This window comes from Natator depressus, chromosome 5 (genome assembly GCF_965152275.1).
Source record: "Natator depressus isolate rNatDep1 chromosome 5, rNatDep2.hap1, whole genome shotgun sequence".
NCBI lineage: Eukaryota > Metazoa > Chordata > Testudines > Cheloniidae > Natator > Natator depressus.
The window spans coordinates 43,992,657-44,006,550 of NC_134238.1; the positions used below are offsets into that span (position 1 = coordinate 43,992,657).

The 13,894-nt window shown below is 35.9% G+C and overlaps 1 protein-coding gene across 1 annotated transcript in view; it reads right to left on the bottom strand.

The window, feature by feature from the left end:
• Positions 1 to 2,680: 2,680 nt before the first annotated feature.
• The window catches only part of JMY (junction mediating and regulatory protein, p53 cofactor), a 127,078-nt gene continuing 115,864 nt past the window's right edge, over positions 2,681 to 13,894 (bottom strand). The window contains exons 10-11 of the mRNA XM_074952671.1: positions 11,083 to 11,393; positions 2,681 to 4,998 (exon numbers count right to left, since the gene is read on the bottom strand). Coding sequence (XP_074808772.1) covers positions 11,086 to 11,393 — 308 coding nt within the window. The 3' untranslated portion in view covers positions 2,681 to 4,998; positions 11,083 to 11,085. The remainder of the gene's footprint in view (positions 4,999 to 11,082; positions 11,394 to 13,894) is intronic.

Below are 13,894 nucleotides of genomic sequence, written 5' to 3' on the forward strand. Positions count from 1 at the left end.
TAAAAACTTGATGCTGTGCTTCATATTAGTTGGGACCCTACCCACTGAGATAATAAACGAGCAATATGTGCCCAGTCAAGGTTTTTCTTTTAACAGACACCCCCAGCTTGGTCTTTTCTATCAGCTGTAGGCAGTCTTTCCTCATTCACATAATTATAGGTCCAATAAAGTCACAAATTGGTCCTGGTCCATATTTAAAGATATCTGAGAATCCACAGAGGGGAAGGGAAGGAAGACCATTTTGGTAATATTATAAGGCCCAAGGACACAGGTTTTAGGAGATGTGAATTACAATAAAGTTATGTAAATCCCAAGTTGCAGATTCACCATGGTCAAAGCCAGGAATTTTGGACGAAGTTGTAACTGAATGGGCAGTGCAAAGAATAATATACACAACACCACCCCCCTCTCCCCAAAATACACTGGCATACCCAGCCCCCTCCTAAAAATTCTAACCTTTAATACATGATGTTTTAGGCAGCAATTAAATATAAATTCATTTTGTAGGAAAATTTTAAATTACAGTATATTTATAGGATAAAAACAGCCACTTCTGTATTTTACACAGCATTAGCTAGCAAGACAGGTCAATGTGCTTCACTATACCAAAGAGCACTTTTTAGAATGAACCTACTTTCCCATATACTCCAATAGCATTCAGCAAATGCAACATGCTCTCTCAGTAAGATACTTCCAGATCTTACTGCTTCTCTTTACAATAAGCCTTGCTTGGCTGTAGCATATCGATTCTCTAACATTATACACAGTATCTTGCTTCATGCTTACGGGATCATTACCAGAAATAACACAGGTAAAGTAAGTACATAAGTATTACAATGAAAACAGCTGCTTAAACTGCAAGTAACCTTAATTTACAGTTACAGTCTTTAAATTCAGTGCAACGAAGGGAATAAAAGAGAACATTAACTAATGGAAGTTTCTGCTTCCTCGTCTCAATTGGTTGCATTTCAATAAAGAACCGCTCATAGTTTGAAGATTTTTGACTTTACAGAATATAATGCTGAAAGGCAAAGTGACTCTTTACAAAGAATCTGATGAAGTCTATTGAACCCAAAGTCCCTGATGCAGCCATTGAACACCACAATATCGGATCAAGTTTACTTATTTTACAGCTACGTGTTGTAGAATACAGGCTGCTAAACTTTTTAAAGAAATCTTAAAAGTAACATTTAAAAGAGAAACAAAACTTTCATCTATGCTTAAAAACTAAATCCCACTCAAAATATGCAAACATAATATGTAAAAGTGAATAAAATAAGAATGTTAGTCATTTTTAATGGATTTTGGGACCACAGTGAGGGAGGTACAGAAATTCAAATAAATGCTAATCCCATTCCTGATCAAAAGACTATTCTTTACTTTTCATTTTTGGTTGCTCTAATAGAAATAAACCGTTTTAATTCCTTTTTCTCACTGATAAATTCTCAGTCCCCAAAGTACAGTATATACTCATGCTTCCTGAATTTATATGTATTTCAGATTGGGAAATTCCAATTCCTTACCTCAGTGAACCCATTTCACTACCAAACTGCTCTATTTTGAATAAACAAGCAAGTTTTCCTGGAATGTAGAATGCGCAAAAGATGAGAAATTGTTGAAGATCAGTGGCTAGAAAAAGAACAATTCAGCGAAATGATGTAGTGCATCCATGAAGAGCAAATACTGAAAATCTCTAGTGATCATTTTATGTGAAAGCTTTTTTTCCTCTTGTACACATGTAAGTATTAATGCTATCCCCATAGTGATGTTTGCCATGGTATCTCAAGTGCAGAGCTATTCAATAAACTTACTGTCAGTCACAGATGTGCCAGACTAGCAAGGATTGTCATAATTTCTCTAACTCTTGTGAAAGTAATTGGACTTTCCCCATATAACTTCTTTTGCAATACCAGTATAAATCATTATCTAAAAGCACTGGGAGTATTTTTATGCATGGAATTGTAAATGGCTATTAAATTGAATAACTGTTTGAAACTGTGACATCCAGTAACTACTTTAGATTAAAACCTGATTTTTAATATGCTGTAGATAACACACCCCATCTTTCCCTTTTAAAGTTGCAGTTTGAATTTGATATAAACTGTTATGCTCAGCACAGCAGCTATCTTTTGTGTGCATGTGCATAAAATATGATATTCCTATGAATAAGCAATGTATACAGACTCAGTCAGGAATCTAATATTTTAACTAAATATCTGTGTATCAAGGACAGGTTTATTCTTAATCATGAACAAGTTTTCAATGCAAAGTTGACAAATCATATGTAGATAAACCTTAGAACTCTGTAGTACAACACAGTAAAGAGCTATTTAAACATCTCCCTATATAGTGATAAATTTGTGGATAATAAATTTAGTGCAAGGGGAAGGAACATTATTCCTGTTTTTCAAATTACACTATTCACCCCCCCAACTCAAAAGTTTTGCCAATGTTTTATGCACACTGTCCAATCTGCAGTTTGGTTTCTTGCAGCAAGAAAAACTAGACATACTTGATGTCCCACCATTGCTGTTGGTCTAGCGCTCAGCTTCACATACACCAGTGGTTCTCAAACTAGGGCCACCGCTTGTTCAGGGAAAGCCCCGGCGGGCCGGGCCGGGCCGGGCCGGTTTGTTTACCTGCCACATCCCCAGGTTCGGCCAATCACGGCTCCCACTGCCCGTGGTTCGCAGCTCCAGGCCAACAGGAGCTGCAGGAAGGGCGGCCAGCACATCCCTTGGCCCGCGCCGCTTCCCGCAGCCCCCATTGGCCTGAAGCCGCGAACCACGGCCAGTGGGAGCCACGATCAGCTGAACCTGCGGACGCAGCAGGTAAACAAACCGGCCCGGCCCACCAGGGACTTTCCCTGAACAAGCGACGGCCCTAGTTTGAGAACCACTGACATACACTATATTATCGTAATTTGCAGATACTTCTGTTTTGTGCTACAGCTAAAAATTCATGCACTGGACCCAGTTTATAGTGTAATGTAATCTGGAATATGGATGCCTGTACACCATAGGCACACAAACTACTTACATTTATGATCTATGCTAAATGATTACACATGATACATTTTGAAATTATTAGTTAGATGTAAAACCATAGAAATAAACTGGGAAGAACTTAGGTTGTCAGGTCCTTGACAAGCTAATGATGGATGTGTCATAGAACTGATGCTCTGTCCAAGAAAGATGCTGCCCCAAAAGCTGATACCTGGAGCAAAACTGGTATCATTTCTGAAAAATGCTGCTCATAAGCATTCCTTTTGAAAATGAAAATGTTTCACTAAACATTATAAATAAGGCAAAAAAAAAAAAAATCAAGAAAAATGCCTATCAATGCCAAGTATAGAGTGGCAAATTATCTTTCAAAACATGACAGATCTTTATTATTTAGGACAATCATTGTAAAACAGCCTAAATGTTCCAAGATCTGAGGTTCATTTTGATTATATAACCTATTGCCAAGGTAAATATTCTTGCTCCCACAACAATTTTAAGAAGAACTGATATAAAAGTTTAAGAGGAATATGTACTCCATTACACAACAATAGCAATTCATGAATCTGCTTCTAAATGAAAATGAGTACAGTAATTTGTCCTTCATAAAATGAATACTGAACACAAAAATAATTTTGTAAAAGGAAAGGGGTGGCGTGTCTCTCAAACAGTACATAAAATTTTAATGAAAATAAAATGCTGGTCAAGACTTTCATAGAATTTGAGCATTTCTCAACTAACAAACATTACATGGAGCCTTTAACATGGTACAAGATTACTTATTACTCTGTATAAGATGTACTTTTAAGTACTCTGGCATTATAAAACTAGCTGCCCGCAGCTATTAGTCATGCAGTTTAGGATTATTTCTTTTTAAGTTCTCGCTGTATTGAAAATTGTACTCTCCCCCCCTTTAGAGACACATACAGCGAGCAATAAAAGTGTAGTTTTCAGCAAAACAGGCTGTTAGGTATGATGTACAATTTTTTGTAGCTACTAAAGGAAATACTAACAATTAACAGAGAAGCATAACTTTCATAACTGGTGTTAATATGTTTAAGTACTGCACTCTCCTTAAATAAGAAAGTAAAGAAGGTTACTTACAGTAATCAAACAAGAACAGGTCAAGCTAACAGAGAAAAATAATTTTAAGTATCAAATTACAAAATATTGCTTCTTATATCAAGTTTGTATGTATGGTATAACTATTAACTCAGTTCATCTCACCTAAATATTACTGTTTAAAAGAGCATGGAAAATCTACTTTTAAAATGTAGGGTGTAAAATTATATCTGACCTTCTAAAAAGGTGCTGTAATATGCCATGTTAAGTGTACCATATTGTAAACACATACATTCTTAAATACATGTATTCCACTGTTATGGTACTTATTAGACTGTACAGTCATTTGTTGTTCTTATTTTTCATACTAACACATTTCTTTGCAGTGAGAAGAATAACTAAAGAGATCTTACTTGCATCTCTATCTGAATTTTAGCTATTGTGGAACAGCTATTAAATTTGTTTTTCAAGCAGATGATATTTTCAGTGCACTGACAAGTAGGTTTCATAGCTGTCCTGATGTTTTAACTGCATCCCCTGGTAGCTTTATCAATGCAGCATTCTTCCCACTTAAAATGTTCCCTCACTTAACTGGCCATATATACTAACACAAATGTAAAAAGTGCTTAAAGAACTGAGAAAACATCCTGAAGACCCTTTTCTCATTACAGTTATATAAAATGCATAATTAAACAACTTAGCTTTTTGTCCAACCTTGCACTTGTGGAATGAATAAAAAATAATCTGAAAAAAATCAGTGTTTCACGTTTTTTCACATACTCAATCATTTGCCAAAGGAAGCCTTTTTTCTACTATGCAGCTGATGGTCAAAATTGCTGGCTTTTAATTTTCTGAAATGAAGAGGAAGATTGATCTCCAGCTGTGGGTTATTTTTTTGTTGTTTTTTTTCCTTGCTTCAGTGGCTGCTAGTCACCTGTGTAAAAAAAAAACAAAAAGAATAACTGAAAAACATAATTTAATCTCAACTGTACAAATCCCCTCCATTAAATACATTAAGCAGCATTTCTAAACCCTTAGATTCTCACTAATTCCAGTGTTTTAGAGCCATCAGAATGGCTCCTACCAATCCCAGCAACCAGTGTGTGGGGCACAACCAGGCCTCCACTGTGCCCTCTTGGGGTTATTGGCAGCCAATACAAGTTAGAGCACTCTCAGGTTGCTCTAAATTGCTACAGGGGACTGCACTGTCACATAGCTGGCCCAAAATCAAAGTATCTAGAAAAATCTTACAGTCACCTCTTCGCTGAGTTGCTCTGGGCATTCCTTGGTCTCAGTTGAGAATCTGGGCTCTTATGTTATTACAGCATTTGATTGATGACTGAAGTCAAAACAAACTTCTTTAACAGAGACTATGCAATCTTAAAAGTATAAAGGATCTAAAACTTCCAACTGGCTATTTTCTGAGCATCAACAATTTTCTGTGTGCCACTGCATCTTCTGGTAGTGATTCAAATGAATGCAGCTGACTCATGTATTGTCTTGTGAGATTTAGAAATTATAGGGAAGACATCAATGGAAAAAATTTAGTTTCAGAAGCTAATTCACATAACGTAGTTGGAACCTCTGACAGACCAGATTTAATCTTTCATGTGTTGTTTCATTCTGTATATTTATAACTATTTTTCAAATTACAATCTCATCTATAGAACTTCTAAAATAAGTTCTTGTGAAAGTATACAAGGGTTGCTAAAATGCTTAAAATAGTGCATCGATATTCCACCTTTGCCTTTCATTATGGCATAAGCGTACAATTAACAGAGGATTATACTCAATGCAAGGAAGTATAAATTAAGTGCTTCAGAAAGTGCAAGGGGGACTTTTTTTTTAAAGGGACAGTTTGTGTGATTTAAGGTCTTAGAAACAGGTAATTATTTGAAGACAAAGAAAATATGAATAAGAAATGGAAGTTTCAACTCCCCTCTTAGTGAGTTAGTCTGAGATGAACACTACATTTTAAAACTGGCAGAGAAACCGAACATTCCACTTTAAATTCTCAGTTTTACACTTCACATGCTTCCTCTTTTAAAACTTGTATAAATGCTAGTTTTCCCTCAAAATTCAAGAAAAAAGGAATACTCCTTTCACGCCACCCTCTCCACAGCTCCCAAATAAGTCACCCTTATATTTTATCATACCCTATTTTATAAGCTCCTTGGGATAAGGACTTAGTCTTTGTTTGAAAACACATGCATTTTTAAGACTCTATATGAGTAATAAATTAGGATCAATATATATTACACAGAGCACCCTATGAAGTACTTATAAAACATTGTTACTAGGGCTGTCAAGCAATTAAAAAAATTAATCATGATTAATCACACTGTTAATAATAGAATACCATTTATTTAAATATTTGTGAATGTTTTTGACATTTACAAATATATTGATTTCAATTACAACACAGAATACAAAGTGTACAGTGCTCAATTTATATGTATTTTATTACAAATATCTGCACTGTAAAAAACAAAAAATAGTATTTTTCAATTCACCTAATACAAGTACTGTAGTGCAATCTCTTTATGATGAAAGTTGAACTTACACCCTACAAGTCCAATCAGTCCTACTTGTTCAGGCAATCACTCAGACAAACAACTTCGTTTACATTTGCAGAAGATAATGCTGCCTGCTTCTTGTTTACAATGTCACCTGCAAGTGAGAACAAGTGTTTGCATGGCACTGTTTTGGCCAGCGTTGCAAGGTATTTACATGCCAGATGCGCCAAAGATTCAAATGTCCCTTGATGCTTCAACCATTATTCCAGAGGACATGCGTCCATGCTGATGACGGGTTCTGCATGATAACAATCCAAAGCAGTGTGGACTGCCGCATGTTCATTTTCATAATCTAAGTCAGATGCAACCAGCAGAAGGTAGATTTTCTTTTTTGGTGGTTTGGATTCTGTAGTTCCGCATCAGTGTGGCTCTTAAGACTTCTGAAAGCATGCTCCACACCTCGTTCCTCTCAGATTTTGGAAGGCACTTCAGATTCTTAAATCTTGGGTCAAGCGCTGTAGCTATATTTAGAAATTTCACATTGGTATCTTCTTTGCATTTTGTCAAATTTGCAGTGAAAGTGTTCTTAAAATGAAGAACATGTGCTGGGTCATCATCCAAGACTGATATAACATGAAACATATGGCAGAATGTGGGTAAAACCATGGAGCAGGAGACATAAAATTCTCCTCCAAGGAGTTCAGTCACAAATTTAATTAACACTTTTTTTTTTTTTTAAACAAGCATCATCAACATGGAAGCATGTCCTCTGGAACGATGGCCAGAGCATGAAGAGGCATATCAATCTTTAGCGCATCTGGCATGTAAATATCTTGCGATGCCAGCTATAACAGTACCATGCGAACGCCTGTTCTCACTTTCAGCTAACATTGTAATTAAGAAGTGGGCAGCATTATCTCCCATAAATGTAAACAAACTTTTTTCTCTTAGCAATTGGCTGAACAAGAAGTGGGACTAGGTGGACTTGTAGGCTCTAGAGTTTTACATTGTTTTGTTTCTGGGTGCAGCTATGTAACAAACCCCCCTACATTTGTAAGTTGCACTTTCATGATAAAGAGATTGCACTACAGTACTTGTATGAGGTGAATTGAAAAATACTATTTCTTTTGTTTCATTTTTACAATGCAAGTATTTGTAATAAAAAATAATATAAAGTGGGCATTGTACACTTTGTATTCTGTGGTGTAACTGAAATCAATATATTTGAAAATGTAGAAGAACATCCACAAATATTTAATAAATTTCAATTGGTATTCTATTGTTTAACAGTGCGATTAATTGCAACTAATTTTTTTTAATCGCGATTAATTTTTTTGAGTTAATCGCATGAGTTAACTGTGATTAAATCTACAGTTCTAATTGTTACACATCCACTATACTTTTTTCGCCCCAAATCTTTACTGCTATTTGGAGTTATAACTAAGTTATCCGTATTCGAGGAAACAAAGCATTCACAAACAATTTTACCATCTTCCTTATATTATAAGGAAGAGACATCCCCAAGATCAACCAAAGGGACACCTTTCTACCAAGTCAGCCCAGATTTTATTTCAATTTATCATGGACCGAATTTTTTTTTTTAGTGAGGGTGATTCTTTTAAAATTGTTTTATCCTCAGACTGCAGTTATAAAGGGAAATCCCTTAAACTGTTAGTCATTCATTCATTGCTTATTTTCCCTTTTAGTTAATTCTTTTCTTTACCATGTAGTGTATTAATTTAAATATAGTTTATATGTTTGAAATAGAGAAAGTATCAGGGTAGGTCTACACTACCCACCAGATCGGCAGGTAGCGATTGATGTATCGGGGGGTCGATTTATTGTGTCTAGTCTAGATGTGATAAATCGATCCCCGAGCTCTCTCCCGTCGACTTCGGAATTCCAGTGCCGCAAGAGGCACAAGCGGAGTCGACGGGGGAGCGGCAGCAGTCGATTCACTGGCATGAACACACCGAGGTAAGTCGATCTAGGTACATCAACTTCAGTTACGCTATTCTCGTAGCTGAAGCTGCGTATCTTACATCGATTCCCGCCCGCACCTCCCCGTGTAAACCAGGGCTCAGATTTAGCCTTAAAGCTTATTTTTTACTGTATTATTTGTACTATATTAATTACAGTATAAAATTTAGCTTATACAGATTTAAGTGAAGATGATTTTTTATAATATCTGCCAGTACACAATGTATTCCCATTTGCAGTATAAAATACCTTCTTGTAATGTATTTTGCCCCAGAGATGTAATTTTAATCAACAATGTCATCCTTTTAACAGGTCCTGGCATTAAACTGATTTCCTTGTACTACAAAACATGCTCTGAAATTTCTGCAGTAGACCATTATTTAAAGTACTATGTAATTAATTCTGTTAAATCAATTTATACATTGAATCAAGTAGGGTCATATCTGTGAAAACAACAGTAATTCAGAAGAATAGTGTTATATATGTTTCAGTCTATTGCTCGTGAAATCAGATTAGTTCATACAATTCCTCAGCATAGCCTAGTTTTTGTAAGTTAGTTTGTTTTTAAACACAAACCATTACAAATGTATCAAAAAACTGTCAGTTAAACAATTACACCCCACTGAAGTATTTTTATGATAACAGAGTTTGGAGGGGGGTAGAATGCAAATGCCAAATGTGTGTATAAATCTCTACAGAACTTAGAGTCCAAATTCCATAAAATTCTAAGCACCTTCAACTTACTGATTTCAGTAGAAGTTGAAAACTCAGCATTTGGCAGGACTGTGTCCTTAACAAGGGAAAGGACCATAAAAGTATACTCTCATGGTGAGAGTATTTAAGGTTCAGATAACATTAGCTTACAAAAGATGATGGCAACTGGTGCCCTATCAATACCTCAGATTAAAAAAAAAGGGAAGGATTCTGAGGAAAGCAAAAAGTTCACAATATCCTGAGGTATTAAAGGGTATTCTTCCCAAGAGGAAAACAAGATTCAAAGAGACACAATTAGGCTTACAAAACAATTACATAAAACCAAATCACTGAAACAGGTTTGGTCAAATGTCTAAGAAGAGTGACAGAAGAATAAACACACTAAAAAAGCAATTCAGCCCATATCATCATCTTTGATCATAACAATGGCCATAGGAAATCATGAGGGACCCAAACCTGCAAGCATTGTGAAGTTAATAATAGTTTTGAGGCAGGTGTCAGGTAACTATTTTCCTTTTTTAAAATTTAGAATAGGAAATTAAATTGGCTTTAATTTAATAAAGATTTGTCATCACAGTAAAATTCTACAGGTTGGTTGTTTTGCTGGGCTACCATCCCTTTTTAATACCTGTGGTACTTGCACTAAATGTCATTTCCCAGCTGTGGCAGTGTCCCAAAAGCTCTCAATCCCTGGAATGCATTACTGCTTAATTATTAACATACAAATGGGGTGTCTTTTGCTACCACGATATGTAATTTGAATATGCATTATTTATTCCCTTTAACTCACTATACACCTTGTGAGAGTCCATTTCTTAGAAAGTTTGTGAAGTAAGTTCTTTAGAGATCCTTGTGCCTTTCTCCTTGATCTAGATTTACATTTTTATTTACTTACAAATATGTTTATTTGAACCTTTTATTTATATTTAAATATGGCCATGTTCTATCAGCAGATTTGCTCCAGAAATACAGCACTCTGTCAGTCCAGTTCATAGGAGTAGCACAGAAGAATCTGTGTCTTTTGACTACCACCACAATCTTGAAAACTAAAATTCCTTGGCTATTTCTACATTGTTCTGAACTCATTAAAACTAGCTATCTTAAGTCTAAGTTCTGTTCTTGTATCACATCTAACTATAACGCCTGGAAATTTGTGGGGTATTTTATGCGTAGCAGAGGTGTAAATTATACCGGCATATTTACTGTTTATGGTTTAGAAATCTAATCAGACCGTTCACAGATCTGAAAGAAAGCTATCAAAAAGCCAGCCACCAAAAAGACAGACAGACAGGGTAGTCAACAAGATTTCAATATGCTTAGTAGTCAAATCTAATCTTCTTTGACTTGTAATTATTTAGCTTCAAGCGGGAAATACACTGGATTTTTACACATCAGAAGCAATTAGAAAACATTTGACATTAGTAAATGTAGGGGTATATTCAAGAGTGATTTTGTTGCATTATTATTTCTGAAAGCCCTTTTCAATCTTATAAGGTACAGTCTCGTCAATATACTGAGGTGTAGGTTTTTTGTGAGGACAATTTTTGTCACTGGTTTAGCAAAAAATGTTTACAAAAAAAATTTCTGGCAACAGTCCAGAAATATGTTTCCCTTATAAGAAGTTTAATTAACTCCCTTTGAAATGCCAGTGGTTCAGATTAGATATTCACATTTTTACCAGTTTATATATATTGGATGATTTAGGCACACTCCTAAGTCCCCTAGACTTTCTAGCCCAAGCTTAGGAGGTATTCCTAAATAAGTGTCAACAAAATAAAATTTAATTTTTAAAAATATAAGAAATTTACAGGTTAATTTTCCCAGTCTGTGCAAGTCAAGCTCTCCTCTTCATCTTCTGATTCAGGTGATGCCTCCTTAATTCTTCGCAGTGCTTCATGGATGCTACGTGTTAAAGGGTCAGTGTCAGGCAGAATTGTAAACGACTCTCTCAGAACATCTTTCTGCACCTTCTTCAGTTTCACCCCTTTCCTTATCTGTGCCAAGATGTTATTGCAGTCATCTTCATCGGGGAAAGGAGGGAGATTTCTCTGCTCAACCTTTCTTAGGTGAAAACTACCACGCTTCAAGGAAGCCAGCACCTCATCCATTGGGGAACTCACTGCAACAAATCAAAAGACTGAGTTAGTATTAAGTTTAAGATATTTACACATTTCAGCATCTTCATTTTTATTTCCTATATGACAAAGGGTAGTCACCACAGCAATTTTGCATCCTAAATAGAGGGAAAACAGTAGTATTTTAGATACCGTCATATAACTGTTGGTAAGTGCTAACTTTCTAATGGTGTTTTTATCTCCAATTGTATTTTTCTCTAATGTCAAGAAGAAATTATATTTGTACCGTGAACACCATAATATGACTTCTGAAAACCAAGCATCATCAGCATATGGTATACAGTATGGCTACTTTGGCAGGTAAATTTTCCTGCCTGTAAGACAATGAGTTACAAAATCAAAATACATTGTGATGTCTATTTCCCATGGCTGAAACTCTGATAGTGAGCACATAACTTAACTGACTGGGCTGCATACTCTGTGTAATGCAAGCACCAGAGGAGAAACTGAGTTCTCACAACATGCCTGAGGTAGCTGGTTTGTATCCACTGCATGACTTCTACTACAAGCCATCGGGAGTAGCTGATGTGGTCAGCTGCAACAGCATATATTTCCTTCTCCTCCAATCTGAAATGTGGAGGTTTTGGCCGGTGGATTTGCACAGTACTAATCCCAGCCTTCTCAAATGCTCCCCTCCCCAGCAATTAAAGCAAGCAGTGCAGCAATTTAGCTATGTTAAGGCACAGAGTGAGGGCCCTTTATAGTCCTGAAGCTTTACTCCCCTGTGAAACACACTTAGTATTTCAACTGGATTCTGGCTTTGCAGGTCTCCAGATTAGATAGAGGCCGGGATTAAGTGTGTCGACAAAAAACAAAAACAAAACAGCATAGTATTTTCAGTACAACAATGGGAACTAGCTATGTACCAGCATATCATATCCAAAGTGAAACATTTATCCATAGCTGAAAAATTCTCTCCAATTCTCCTAAGTGCATTGTGGAATACATTATCAGGATATCCTTTGTTATCCATTTCTGGATTTCAACAATCCTGAGCTTTGGACAAGCATTTTTATTTATTTATATATTTGCTGTGATGGGGCCCCACATTTGGGAGTGAGGGGTGAAGTTTCTCTGGCAAATCAATGTTATAAAGACTCAGCTTTCAGAAGCTACGTAGAAGTTCAGACTGTTAAATAAATCCAATGGGAGATGGATTAGTGGGGAGAGTGCAGATGCAGAAGTCAAAGATATTCTTGGGGAGGAGAGGGTAGATTTATAGTTTTTATATTATTACACAATATAATGTGTGCAATTTCTTTTTATGTTTTTATTTATACTAGGGCTGTCAAACAATTGAAAAATTCTGATTTATTGCAAGATTAAAGAATAATCACGATTAATCGCAGTTTTAATCACACTAATAAACAGAATACAAATTATTTAAATATTTTTGGATTTTTCTACATTTTCAAATATATTGATTTAAATTACAACACAATGCAAAGTGTACAGTGCTCACTTTATATTATTTTTGATTACAAATAATTGCATTGTCGAAGAGAGAAATCAAACAGTTTTCAATTCATCTCATACAGCTACTGTAGTGCAATCTCTGTCGTGAAAGTGCAACTTACAAATGTAGAATTTTTGTTACATAATTTCACTCAAAAATAAAACAATGTAAAACTTTAGAGCCTACAAGTCCGCTCAGTCCTCCTTCTTGTTCAGCCAATCGCTAAGATAAACAAGTCTGTTTACATTTACGGAAGATAATGCTGCCGGCTTGTTATTTACAATGATACCTGAAAGTGAGAACAGACATTGCCATGGCACTGTTGTAGCCAGCATTGCAAGGTATTTACATGTTAGGTATGCTAAACATTTGTATGCCCCTTCACGCTTCGACCACTATTCCAGAGGACATGCTTCCATGCTGATGACAGCTTCTGCTCAATAACGATCCAAAGTAGTGTGGATCAACGCACATTTATTTTCATCATCTGAGTCAGATGCCACCAACAGAACATTTTCTTTTTTTGGTGGCTCATGTTCTGTAGTTTCCAAATTGGAGTGTTGCTCTTTTAAGACTTCCGATAGCATGTTCCATGTCTCATCCCGCTCAGATTTTGGAATGCACTTCAGATTCTTAAACCTTGGGTCAAGTTCTATAGCTATCTTTAGAAATCTCACATTGGTACCTTCTTTATGTTTTGTCAGATCTGCAATGAAAATGTTCTTAACTTGAACAACATATGCTGGATCATCATCTGAGACTACCATAACACGAAATATATAGCAGAATGCGGGTAAAACCATGGAGCAGAAGACATACAATTCTCCCCCAAGGAATTCAGTCACAAATTGAATTATTGCATTTTTTTTAAACAAGCATCATCGGCATAGAAGCATGTCCTCTGAAATGGTAGCCGAAGCACGAAGGGACATATGAATGTTTAGCATATCTGGCACAAATACCTTGCAATGCCGGCTACAACAGCATTATCTTCCATATATGTAAACAAACTCATTTGTCTTAGAGACT